Raw genomic sequence first — 14083 nt, 5'->3', positions numbered from 1 at the left:
GGAGGGAATGAATCCAGGGATATGAATATGAATAGCCCATGTCTAGTCTTAATACATTCATTTCAATAACTTGGAAAAGAACTGTCAGGAGTTTTATTTCTTGATTACAGCCCCCAAACATCTGGGTAAGAAATTTTCTATAGACTTTTGGGAGCTATAGTCCTCAAATTCTGAAAAGCCCGTGCCTAACAGTGCTGTAATTTTGCATTTTGGAGAAAATAGGAAGCTGTGGTTAATTAAATTCTTCCTGTTCTGTGAAAGAAGGGCACTCACATTCAAAAGTTAGTCCATATCTCTGTTTACAAATCTGAGATTATAGCCAAAATCCTGTTAGGGCATGTCTGGATAGGCATTTGTCCCCTTGTTTAGTGCATTGGTGGAGTGGATTGGTCTACTCTTTTTTCCAGTGTCCATTCAATGAGCAGGCCAATTTGCTGCCAGAGCAATCCACCCCATTCCTTTTTCAGCCCCTGTCGGGGCTTATACTCTTTTTGGTGTGGATTGGTATGCTCTCTGACTAAAATTTTGCCTTGTACTGTAGCTATCAAAGTTGCTTTGGCTCCTTCTGGTTTGAATTTCTGCTATTGTAAAGTGGCTTAATAAATGAGCTGCTTCAGGATATCGACAAACTGAACACTTAAGAAAGACATGTTGGGTTTTTAAATCTGTTTTTCCTCCCTTTTTTTCATGGGGAGCTCATCTGTTGTATGCAAAAGAGAGGCAGAAAAGGTGAGTGTGACCAGAAGGCAAAGTGCAAATGGAGAGTTGCGTGAGGATCAACAGCAGGGTGTTAAGAATCTCTCTTATTTTGACATGAACACAAAGATCCTGTTGAAGAGGCCTCTTAGTCAGATGCACACATTCCCTTTCCTTTTTAATCTGCTTTCCACTCTCCAAGCATTCCCTGTCTCTTCTCTCACTGTGTGTACAGTATAAGGTGCAGAATGGGGGATCTCTTACTTTTGGTCTCCACTGGGGAGATCACGGGGGCAGTAGAAGACTATGCCTCCTTCTCAGCATATCCAGCTACTTTTCTCTGTGCCCGCTTCCCTCCCTCCCACTCCTCAAACTCAGTGTAGCCAAAGGGGAGGGCAAAGGGCAGACAGGTATTTGTCTGCTTTGGGCCAGTGATCATCTGCTTTTTCTCCTCTTGCACTACCATACATAGCTTGCCTCTTTCTCTGCTTCTGCTGCTTGACTTTTCCAGCGATACTTGAACTCTTTCATATCTCCAAACACTAGGTTTGCACAAAATTGCCACTTCAGGATACTGGAAATAGGGTCACTTGAGGCTGATATGCCATTTGGACAGGAGGATCGCACCAAAAGGCAACCCGAATTGGGTTGGTTAAGGTTGCTCCTCCCTCGTAACCTTAACCAACCCTATTTAGACTGCACCAGCCCACACCAAAACGGCCCATTAGTACATGCCCTACTTAGTGTAATAAATCACTCCAGAGTAGGCCCATTGAGTCAATGGGGATTTGGTGAGTCAACTCCCTAGGTTCCACTGATTCAAATAGGCCTGCTCAAACTGCAATGTGCTAGAGTAAACAGAGTAGGCCCATTTGAATCAATGGAATTACAGGGGGACTACACTAGTGTGATTTACTACACTAAGCAACAAGATTTTGTCCATTAGCTGAAGGTGCCTTGTATGTAGATGACAAAATATTGTTTAAAATTGAATTGTTAGCATTTCTTTACATCTTAACTCTAAAATAAGGGATTATATTTTAAAAGAAGGACAATTTTTTTTCCATCTGTATAGCAAATCCAAATGTATTTAACCTGTATATTATGGCAAGAATGCAAAACCAAACTTAATAATTAAACATTCCAATTGCATATAAATCTGTCAACCATTTCCTATATTTAACCTAAATATTTACTATAGGAAATGTGAGAGTGATTTTAAAAAGGAATTCAAAAGTCATTTTCGGCTTTTATAGAATAGTCATGATTTAATACATTTTGAAATTGTTTCTTTAGAGTAATATTTACATCAGAGAGAAAATATATTGCTAAACCAATTCTAAATATAATAATAATGGATTCAAAAGACCTGGTTTTGGACTACCAGCTCAAGGAGATTGTTCATAACAAATAGGATTTTAAATGTGACTCTTGGAATCCTTGCCTATGTCTGTTTTAGCATATCTGGCAAGAGTGGTGACCTACAATAGTAACCTCGATATTTGGCAGATCGCCTTCTCCCACCTAGATCTACCCAAATTACTCAGCACAGCCAGGAGGGACAGTTGATGGGCCTAATGCCGAGAGAGGTCCGGAAAGAACAAGAAACCGGGCCTTCTCGGCAGTTGCCCCTCGGCTATGGAACAACCTTCCAACAGAGATCCGCCTGGCACCCTCGCTGGGCATTTTTAAGAGCCATTTAAAGACTTGGCAGGCCTTGCCTTTTGTCAATTCTTGAATTCTATCTTCTTGTTTTCTATCATTCTATACACTATATTATTGATTCAATTGTTTAATGTTCATGATGTTTTTATGATATTTTATGATATTTGTAAGCCGCCCTGAGTAGACGCTGTCTGGGGGGGTGGGGTAGAACTCGAATAAATAAATAAGTAAACAAACAAACAAACAAACAATTGTTCAGTTTGCTGGTACTGAATGCTATGTATCAGAACAACACAATGTGATTAAATGGGGACTTTCTGCTTCTAATAGGTCAGAACTATGTCCTATAGGAATTAAAATTGACAGGTACAGAATATATTTGTGGCTAATTCTCCTCCCCACACCCACCAAAAAGTTGCATTTTGAGAATATGACCCAATTTTTTATAATGAAAGCTACGAGTGAAAAATTGTTACAACCTTAAACAGCAAGACCTTTATCTTTATAATGTCTGCTCACCTGGATCTATGTGAACTATTCCATTACTACTCAGGTTTAATACTTTTAGGTCATTAATGTCTTCAAACTCCTTTGGTCGAAGCTGCTTGATTTTATTGTTAGAAAGATCAAGTTTAACAATATCTGAAGGTATGTTGCCAGGAACTTTCTTTAACTCTTGAGGAAAGGAAAAAAGAAAAGAAAAGTATAGATATAACAGACTTCTGCTCCAGTCCTCACAGGATTATTTTCCCATCAGTACATGTAGCCAAAAAGATTATGCAAATGGATAATATTTTTAAGACATACACAGTCAAAATTAGGAATACTCCAGGACATACCACCAGTTAGTGGATGACCCATTTCACCACAGAAGGATAGAGACAAAGCAAACTGAGTTCCTAATAAACATCTTAGAAATATGAAAACACAGATTTTTATCCAGAACTGCATCATTTATGCTTTATACATTTTTGTAATTATATTATTAAATCCCATCTGCATATTGATACTTCTTTCTTTTAAGGCGATGGAGCAGATCTCAACACTTTATTGATTGGCTCTTTCTTTTTTAGCTCCTTTCATGTTACTCTGTCCGCAGGTAATTTGTATACTGAACTTGCCCTCAGGGTATGGCATGGTGAATATTGAAGTGCCATGTGACAGGATGGTGGGTCTTTTTGTAGTAGGGATTGAGGTTTGGACAAGATACTGTATCTTTTGATGCCTTCCAGATATGTGATTCTGGCATTTCTTGCTGTTACACATTTAAGGATACTTTCAGATTGGTAGCTCTCAGTGCTATCCAATCATTGTTGTACTCCAAACTTCATATGGAAGTGCAATTGTTTTTTCTATATTTTGTGTGGATATCAGTGTTTGTGTATCATGGTATAATCCATCTGCACTAGTGGGTGTAACAAAGGTCCCCTCAATAACACTGCATCTTGGGAGTCACCTCATTGCTCCATGGCAGGATAGCTCAGTGAGGGGCTTTCCCTATAGAGTCTAATGGGTAGTGAGACTGCCCTACCCAGAGACCACTGAAGCAATTTCCATGAAACAGTATGACTTAGGTGGTGTTCCCTTCTGCTTCCGTATCAATACACATTCTAGAAGTCTGTCTGGAGAATTCTAGGCAGCTTCTGGGACTGTGATAACGAAAATCCCACCCCAATTTTTGTTTAGCCAAATCAACTATATTTGAGATTCTGACTGGTGACCAACTAATCTATGTAAAAGACTATCAAAATGCAAAATGGATACTGCACTCTTGCAGATGAAAAGTTGCCCAACAAACTATAGGGTGATGTAGCCATGACACCACCGTATGTCCAGAACACACTACCAGCTAAGGGCCCATCAAAGACCTCCCCTTTCTTTCCTGTTGTTCCACTACTAGCTGCCTTTCCTTTTCCTTTTTTTTTTTTTTGCACTCTGAAGATATATGTCTGGGTATGTGAGTTCACAGTATGTAAAAAGAAACAACAGAAGCATATGCTGTAGGTAAGTTTTAGTTTCCTTTAACCAAGAAGCATTCAGACTGATCATTTTTCCTTCTCCAAGGGAGGGGATAAAACTGGGCAGTTGTCTCCACACTTTTCTCTGCAGCAAAAAGGAAATAATCAAATTCCAAATCTCTCCGATATTCATACCTATAAAGCCCTACATAGTTTGGATCTAAGTTATGGACCACATCTCTCTGTATGAGCTTCCCTGAGTTTTATGGTTTCTTATTGTTGCTGCAACCTCATTTTCTCTGCTATTGACCAGGGTAGAATTATGAGGACATTTAGATAAAAGAATCAGTATAACATATAAATATAAAGCAATAAAATTAAGATGCATTTGAGTACTGAAAAGGAAATGTACTTGGTGCATGCACTCATAATCTCAAGATTAGATCACTGTAACGCGCTCTACGTGGGGCTGCCTTTGAGGCTGACACAGAAACTTCAGGTGGTGCAGAATGCGGCAGCCAGGCTCCTTACAGGAGTGAGGAAATACCAACACATCTCTCCAATGCTGGCCGCATTGCATTGGCTGCCCATCTGTTTCCGTGTCAATTTCAAAGTTTTAATGCTTACTTATAAGGCCCTAAACGGTTTAGGACCTCGATATTTGGCGGAACGCCTCCTCCCATCAAGGTCTACCCGGATCACCCGCACGAGTCAGGAGGTGAGGCTGAGGAGCCTGACGCCGAGAGAGGCCTGGAAGGAGAAAACACGAACCCGGGCCTTCTCGGCGGTGGCTCTTTGCCTCTGGAACAATCTCCCTCCAGAGATTCACGCAGCCCCCGCGCTGGGCACCTTTAAAACCCAACTAAAAACATGGTTATTTATCCAGGCCTTCCCTCCAGCCAATTCTTTTCTCTCTTACTTTTCCTTCTTTATTTTACTGCTGTTGCTGGTTGATTATTATGTATTTGTCTATGTTTTTATTATCTGATTTTATATTGGAAGCCGCCTAGAGTGGTCCAGTGGGCCAGATAGGCGGGGTATAAATCAAATCAAATCAAATCAAATCAAATCAAATCAAATCAAATAAAATCAAATAAATAAATAAATAAATAAATAAATAAATAAATAAATAAATAAATAAATAAATAAATAAATAAATAAATAAATAAATAAATAAATAAATAAATAAATAAATGTACTCCAGCTTTCATTTTGGTCTTCAAGTCTTAATCTAAAGCAAAGTATTCTTAGATTGCTTTTTGAAAAAAAAAGTTTGTAGTAGACATAATTGTCAAGACACAGAATCAAATTAAAAGATTTATGATAAGAGATGTGGAAGAATGTACCAAGTGTCTGGCAACCCTCTGTTTACAGAGAAGGGAAAGACTAGTCATTGTACATTGTCTGAGGTGAAACGACATACTTCAGGTTGATGAAACAAGCATGACGGCTGTATCTTGGTAGTTTAACTAAGATCCTGACACTTGCAATATCAGGTCAGGATGATTTTTGAACTGTTCTGCTTCTCCTCTACTCACTCAAGCTTTGCAATGTGCAGCCCAAAGAAAGGTTCAATTTGACTCAACTGCTTGCCAGTTTTTATTATTTTAGTGGTACAATAATAGTATTACCCAGCTATATCAAAAGAAGCCGTTGGAGTAATTAAAAAGAAGCTAAAGACATAATTTTTAATTACGAAGTGTTAGGTATGTGGCATTATTCCTGGGGTATAGATTTTGAGAAGGATTTTTTTATCCTGAGGCATCAGGTATTTGGGGATAATTTATCAGGTACATCTGTTGAGAGAGATGCTAGCGCAACCCACTACAGAGAGCTCTGGAGCCCTTTGAATTCCTCTGGTTAACATATTAGGGGTAGCATACACAAAGACGTTTTTGTGAGGAAATGTATATAGGTTTAACATATCACCTATTTTGAAATTGAAAGTTTTTTTAAATTGCCTTTGGTAGTTTGTAGCTGGGAACTTTATAAATTTGCACTGTTGGTTTTATTACGATTAATGTATCTTATGCTAAGCATATTGTTTTGCCTGCAAGCTCATCTTCCACCAAGATGGCAAATTCATAGCGATAATAGTAATAGCTTGTCATCAAGTCAATACTGACTTATGAAAACCCCTCTCAGGGTTTTCTGTGTATAAAATACACAAAAATGGTTTACCAGTGCATTTTAGGGCAGCTGTCCTAGGGCCATGTATTTGCCTAAGGTCATACGGGCTGGCTCTTCTTCCAGAAGGCAAAGTGGGAAATTGAACTCTTGACAGCTGGATCTCTGATAAGGTGTTCTAGTTCACTGGGCTTTCCAGCTATCTGATAAATGTGCCAAATTCTGTCAGCAAGATTACATAAATACAACATATTTATCATTATTGTTAATGACTAAGTAACAAAATGTTTCAGTAGCTGAACTGGGTTATATTTTTTAAGTTCAGAAATGCACACCCTAATCTTCCCAAACTTAGAAGAAAGTCTACAGTTAATTACAATTTTGTGATTATTGCAAAATTATGTTGTTTTGCATAGCAGAAACTTAAAAATGCACAACTGATGTATACAAACCTTTCCTTCTGCAGTCCAGAGTTTGCACAGGAAACACATAAATGTGGCAGAGAGAAGAATCAAATTCAGGTCTAGGGATTTCAGGTTTTGGTACAACTAGACCAGTAGGATCCCGTCTTTCCTCTTTGCTGCACAACTGTTCAACTTTTATCAGCTTAAGTTTTTGACCTGTTAATTCTGTTGGATATACACATTTAGCATAATTCCCCAAATTCCTGTTCCTTGGAAGCTGCAGCATTGCTATGAGAGTTTCTGTTTCACATTTGCAGTGCCAAGGATTATCATATAGGCGTAAGTAATTTAAAAGAGGCATGTAAATAAACACCTCCTCAGACAAGATTTTAAGCTGATTGTGCTGAAGTAAAAGTGTAGTTAGTTTGTTTAAACCAAAAAAAGCTTGGTCTTCAATTTTTGATATCTCATTTTGTTGTAAATCTAGACTTTTTAATTTTTTGTACTTGGAAAACATACTGTTCTTCAGTTTACGAATCCTGTTTCTTGCTAGAAGCATGTGTTTTAAATCTTCAGGCCAATCAGGCAATATAAATGTCAGTTTTCTTTCTTGGCAGTCTAAGTATTTGTCATGAAGATAGGTGTATATGTCACATGGAAGGACTGGAGTATTCCGCTTAACAGGGCTGGATACTTTTCTTAAGCCATTGGCCCTTCCATTACTTGCTTTGTGTCTTGAACTTCCATTTCTTGTCTTCCTGAAGTCAGATGCCTTACAAAAAAAGAGTAGTATTATAATCGTAACCACTTGCATCCTGACATCCAGCTGGCCCCAATTACTTTGTAAGACAGCTGGAACAGTCAGAGTATTTCTTTGAAATCTGAATTTGGAAGTCTTCAACTAGTGTGATTCAGAATCAAGGAGGCACAGCTGGGGTATATGAAATCTCTCTCTGTTGGGAGAAAAGCAGAATATTAGAAAGATATTTCTATGGAAGATTGCCTAATAAACTGAACATAATGGTACATTAAAATCACCCTTATTAAAATATATTCAGCACATTATGTGTTGCAAATAAATTTGGGAGAGATGCTAATGGCGTGCTTGCCTATTAATGAAAGATGTAAAGCACATATTTGTGGTGTTATGTAAATACCCTACAATAACCCAAACCAAGTACTGTATCTCTCTGGTTGTATTTGCTCAGCATCTATTAACAAAACATAACATGAGTTGTAGAACCTCCTTAAACTATATAATTTTATTAACTTATATTTTTGTTGGTGTTGTTATGTACTCTGAAGTCAGAACTTACTTATAGTGACCCTAATAGGGTTTTCAAGATGTGAAGTATTTAAGGAGTGGCTTTACAAGTTACACCGCCCCACACAGTGAGTTTCCATGGCAGAGCCAGAGAATCAAACCAAGGTCTCCTAATCCATTAATCTGTTCACTACACCACACTGGGCACCCCAAAATTGTGTGGTGTAGTGGACAAAATGATGGACTAGGATTCAGGAGGCCTGGGTTCGAATCCCCACTCACCCATGGAAGCTCACTGGGGATGTGGAACAGTAAAACCACTCAAATATCTCACTGACCTTAAAAGCCCCCTTTGAGCTGTTGTAAGTCAGTTCTGACTTGATAGCACATAACTAAATTTAGCAATTTAAGCCTTCTTAAACTGTCACAGAACCTTTACTGGAAGAGCTTCTTTAAAATGGCAATGCAAAGAGTCTAGTGCCCTGTATTTCCAAAATAGGTTCTGTTGACAGTACTATGTAACAAAAACGTATTCATCCTGTACTATACACTTATAATCACAGGATTCTGCCCTAATACAAAATTAAGAAAGAAGGTGCTGAAGAATTATATAGTGTTAATTTAGAACTGCAGCTGCCCACCTTGAGAATTCCCATAGTCTGCCTCCCCACACCATGAAGAGAGTTCAAAATACAGGCAGTCAATATCAACAAATGAGGATCAAGACTTGTATTAAAATAAATGGCTCTTAACTGCCAATTCGAGACCTCAGATACTTTGCATTGGAAAGTATCTAACTTTTAACAATATATTGTTCCTGGGAAACTCAATTTATTTCTGTTACTAACTTAAATACTGTCTTTTGCTTGTTGTAAACCCTCTTGGGCCCATTTAAATTAGTGGGAGTTGTTAATGAACACCAGGACAAGTCTAATTGATTTCAGTCATTCTACTCTGGTTAGGATTTAGCCCTATGATTGGACACCAGAATCAAATTTTTTTCCTAGGAGTAATCCTTATTTAACCAAATATATTCCTGAGTATAGGATTATTGAAGAAAGACTTAATTAGATATAGCCACCCTGATCCTTGATGAATGTTTTTCTGAGGGTTATTTGAAAAGCTGTCACAATGGAGCTAATTACCTTGGGAGGTAAATGAGTGCCTCCGGTGCTGGAGGCATTAAAAATAACAACAGCCAACCATCTATCACAGGGGTGGGCAATTAATTTCTATAGGGGGCCACATGAAAAATCTGAACTGTGTTCAGGGGTGGGTAGTAATAGGATCCCTATTTGTGGGTAGTAATAGGCCCCCATTGGGTGAGGCCCTGTGGTGAACGAACTACAAGGCTGACATAGTTAACTCCCTAAACTTTTTAGGGAGTTAACTATGTGAGCATTGTAATTCGTTCACCGTAAGGGGGGGGGGGAGAAAAAAACTGACACTGAGCTAACTCACCTGTCCTCTGTTCCCCCACGGTCTTCCTCTCCGACTGTCTTCTATCCCACGCAGGTGACATGATGCGTCATCACGTTGCCTGCGCAAGGATTGCTTCCGGCCTCTTGAGCCACAGGCTCCACAGCCTGTGGCTCAAGAGTAACAGTCAAAACTCGCGAGATCCCAGCGTCGGATCTTGCAAGTTTTCCTTACTGCCGTGCTGGGTGACTGGAGCCGTGGCGACGGGCGGGCTGGACAGGAGTGGCGCCGGGCAGGCCAGACTGGAGCAACGACCGGCAGGCTGGACAGGAGCGGCTCTTGGGCTGTATGTAGCCTGCGGGCCGCACTTTGCTCAGGTCTGATCTGTCAGATATACAGTACTTTGATTTAGATTCTCACATTGAGCAGGAGGTTGGACTTGATGGTCTTATAAGTCTGTTCCAATTCCATTATTCTGTTGTTGTAATTGACATTGACACGGTGAAGCCCAGCATATGTTTATCTGGAATGAGGAAGTAGCTTCTAGTATCTTCAGTGGGACCTACTTCCTAATAAATATATTTAGGAGTTCCATCCAAAATCAAGGCTTTTTACTAACTATCCTTTATATCATTTTACCTTGTATTACCAGTTTTGGACTGATGTTAATGAAAACTGTTAGATGCTACTTCATGTTGTTGTTGTTATTTTAGGACAGTGTACAAATCTTCAAGAGTTAAATGTCTCTGAATGTCCAGGGTTAAATGTAAGTATTTATTATTATTATTATTATTATTATTATTATTATTATTATTATTATTATTATTATTATTATTATTATTATTATTATTATTATTACAAATTTGAGATGCCCTCAGTAAAATTTAGAGGTAATGAATTGTAATTATAGTTTTTATAATTAATGCAGTAGTCATCTGAAATAATACTTTGTATCTAAAAAACATCTCACTTCATAAATTAGAAGCAAGAAGGGTCTGGCAAAGGTCATCCACCAAGGTGACTAAAGTAGTATCAGTTCTATAGCTAATCCTGAAGCCTGATTGAAATGGATCTAAGTAATCCATCTCATTCAGGTACTCCTGGAGCTGAGAAGGCGCCACCTGCTCCAGAACCTTACACAAGAACTGAATATTAAAGACTTGTCCAATTGTGTTGGGTCTAGGGAGGTTTTTTTTTTAAGTACTGTAAAGCTGTTACAGCTGCCTTCTTGAGGCAAGGAAGAATTTTATCCTGCTCCAGAGAGGTGTTCACCCTCATCTTACTAGCCCTCTTTAACCACTTCTATAATCTGTGAAGAGCAAAGATCCAGAATACACATAATGGCTCTCTCCTCTCCAAGAATCCTGTGCACATGCTGAGGTGCCAGAAATCAAGACAAATCCATTGATGTTAGGTAGAGATGGAGGTATTCATATTCGTAAACAAATATGAATATCCCCGTCCCAGCTGCACCTAATGCGGGTCCAGCCCCTGAGACTGGCCCGTCCACTCACGCATCCTGCGAAGGTCCCGCTCTTCACACCAACTGTGGTAGTCGCTCTGCCATCTCCCTGCTCAGCTGGCCACTCCAGGCAGGGGGTGGGAGGACTAGTCTCCCTGCACAGTTGCTGAGTGGCCAGTCGAGCAGGGAAATGGTAGAAATACTGCTGCGATTGGTGGAAAGAACAGGACCTTTGTGGTGCTGGGACACATGCATGGTGCTGGGACACATGCATGGACAGTGCAGCTGGGATGGGGATACTTGCATTCGTTTATCTCTAATGTTAGGCAAGCAGGAACCAAGATTACATCCACATAATCACATAATCACTGAAAAGCAAAGCCTTAGGCTTGTGCACTCTCCATTTCCTTCTCATTCTCCCATACAGACAGGAGGAGAAAAAAGTTAAAGGTTTTATTTTGCCTGATTTCTGCTTATGGATCCAGCCAACCATTCAGTCCTAGTTTTCAAAAGATGAGTTTTCATTTTTTTTAGTTGCTGCAGATGAGCAATTATTTCCCTGTAAAAAAAAAATTGAAAACATATTCCCATCTGAAAGGTCCCAACTGGAGTAGGTAACAAATATAAAAATATAAAATGTGAAAACAAAGGTAGAGGATACCATTATTAGACTACTGCAGTCTTGTTCACAAAAGCAAATCTCTCATGTAAAAGTAAATCTCACAGACAGACGTTAGCTTCTTGACGTCACACAAGTCTTCATCAGATTGAGCATTATAGAATTGGAGGTGGTGCAGAAAAAACATAAAATCTGTGGCAAGTTGCTTAAGTCAGATTTCTTTGTATAAAGCAAGTTGAAGCAAGATAAAGTGGATGTTCACAAGCAATAAATAAGTTTTGCATTTGTATATTTTTGAAAAAACTTCAGATTACATAATGTAACTTTAAATTAAAATGTGCATCTACTGGACAGATTAGGACATAAATCATGGCATTTATGTTAAAAGTATGACAAAGATATTTAGAAGTGCACATTGAACAGTTTTTAATAGTGATCCCAATATGTAATGCCCTCTGGTGGGAAGAAAAGTGAAAAAATGTGTTTCCCTTGAAATGAGGTGTTTGTTTTTCCAATATACCTTATTACTGTTAAGAAATTATGCATGTGAATTATGCATGCTGGTGTATGGATAGGTTTACAAGCTTTATTATTGAGAGAGCCTGGTGTGGTATCTCCTGGCCTGCAGAGAGTGATGCCATCTTCATTCTACACTGTAAGGGTCACCTATCTCCTTTCCATATACAGTATTTCCCTCCTCCTATACTACTCAGCCCTTTCACAGATTCCTGCCTTGTCGTGGCGAAGGGTCTTGAGTAATTCAGAGAAGCTATGGGCTATGCAGGGACACCCAAGACGGACAGGTCATAGTGAAGAGTTCTGACTAAACGTGATCCACCTGGAACAGGAACTGGCAAGCCACTCTAGTATCTTTGCCAAGAAAACCCCATGAATAGAAACAAAAGGCTAAAATATATGATGCTGGAAGATGAACCCCGCAGGTGGGAAGGCGTCCAACATGCTACTGAGGAAGAGCAGAGGACAAGTAGCTCCAGAGCTAATGAAGTGGTTGGGCCAAAGCTGAAAGGACACTCAGCTGTGGACGTGCCTGGAAGTGAAAGGAAAGGCCTATGGTGCAAAGAAAAATACTGCATAGGAACCTGCAATGTAAGATCTTAATGAGGGTGAAAGAGAAGAGTGCCAAAAATGGTCTGAAGCTCAACAACAACAACAAAAAAACTAAGATCATGGCCACTGGTTCCATCACCTCCTGGCAAATAGAAGGGGAAGATATGGAGGCAGTGACAGATTTTACTTTCTTGGGCTCCATGATCACTGCAGATGGTGACTACAGCCACGAAATTAAAAGACACCTGCTTCTTGGGAAGAAAGCGATGACCAACCTTGACAGCTTCTTAAAAAGCAGAGACATCACCTTACCAACAAAAGTCCGAATACTCAAAGCTATGTTTTTTCCAGTAGCGATGTATGGAAGTGAGAGCTGAACCATAAAGAAAGCTGACCGCCGAAGAATTGATGCTTTTGAATTTTGGTTCTGGAGGAGGCTCTTGAGAGTCCACTGGACTTCAAGGAGAACAAACTTATCAATTCTGAAGGAAATCAATCCTGAGTGCTCACTGGAAGGACAGATCATAAAGCTGAGACTCAGATACTTTGGCCATCGCACGAGAAGAGAAGACTCCCTGGAAAAGACCCTGATGTCGGGAAAGTATGAAGGCAAGAGAAAAAGGGGACGACAGAGGACGAGATGGTTGGACAGGGTCATTGAAGCCACCAACATGAATTTGACCAAACTCTGGGAGGCAGTGAAAGACAGGAGGGCCTGGTGTGCCCTGGTCCATAGGATCACGAAGAGTGAGACTAATGACTAAACAACAACAACTATCCATTCTTGTGAGGAAGTTGCTTTCCCCCTCCAACTCAGAAGAAGAATATTTTTGACAGAAAATCTTTGTGGAATTGTAGAACTATCCATGGCTTGCTTCCCTGCTACTTCTCTCTCCAGGAATGTCAGTCTCCCATCCAGTTCCAATATGTACCTGACATAAACTTGGCTTCATGAGAAAACACTTGGCAAAATAGACTGTAAAGAAGTAAATGACTGACATAATTTTCTTGTTCCCCCTCCAATTTATGTGATAGAGTGGTTACATTAAACACAACAATGGCTGCTATGTTTTGTTTGGTCCTAAAAGATGATAAGTACAGCTTTTTGAATTCACCCCCCTTCCACAAATCTCTCAAGTTTCTTAATTTTAACTTCCTGGTTGATTATAAGGGTGACTTTGCCTTGGTTGTCCTTATACATGAACTTGAGAGAGAAAGAGGAGAGATACAGTAAGCAAATAAAGCTGTGTTAATTACACTCAGTTTCTCTTGATATAGTTTATTATCGTACACTCCAGAACAGACTCTGTGTTGCATGTCAGAGGTGCCATGTTCTGAGGATTCTGCTTCTATCTGTAGGCTCTGTTCCAAATAATAAGTTCAAATGACTATCTCTCAGCC

The 14083-nt window shown here is 39.5% G+C and overlaps 2 protein-coding genes across 7 annotated transcripts in view; one reads left to right on the top strand and one right to left on the bottom strand.

The window, feature by feature from the left end:
- FBXL13 (F-box and leucine rich repeat protein 13) overlaps positions 1–14083 on the top strand; it is a 94017-nt gene that overhangs the window by 32309 nt on the left and 47625 nt on the right. For all 5 annotated transcript variants that reach the window (XM_020790023.3, XM_073000700.2, XM_020790025.3 and 2 more), the window contains one exon: positions 10247–10299. In XM_020790023.3, the coding sequence (XP_020645682.3) occupies positions 10247–10299 (53 nt within the window). The remainder of the gene's footprint in view (positions 1–10246; positions 10300–14083) is intronic.
- The window catches only part of LRRC17 (leucine rich repeat containing 17), a 28260-nt gene that overhangs the window by 923 nt on the left and 13254 nt on the right, over positions 1–14083 (bottom strand). Inside the window, exons 2-3 of one of the 2 annotated variants that reach the window (XM_020790026.3) lie at positions 6899–7803; positions 2881–3036 (exon numbers count right to left, since the gene is read on the bottom strand). In XM_020790026.3, the coding sequence (XP_020645685.3) occupies positions 2881–3036; positions 6899–7664 (922 nt within the window). In that variant the 5' untranslated portion in view covers positions 7665–7803. Of the gene's footprint in view, positions 1–2880; positions 3037–6898; positions 8772–14083 lie in introns of those variants that run through there. The other variant, XM_073000701.2, reaches the window with a different exon arrangement.

The sequence above is a fragment of the Pogona vitticeps genome, chromosome 5 (assembly GCF_051106095.1).
Source record: "Pogona vitticeps strain Pit_001003342236 chromosome 5, PviZW2.1, whole genome shotgun sequence".
Classification (NCBI taxonomy): domain Eukaryota; kingdom Metazoa; phylum Chordata; class Lepidosauria; order Squamata; family Agamidae; genus Pogona; species Pogona vitticeps.
This window is presented reverse-complemented; position numbering and strand designations above follow the sequence as displayed.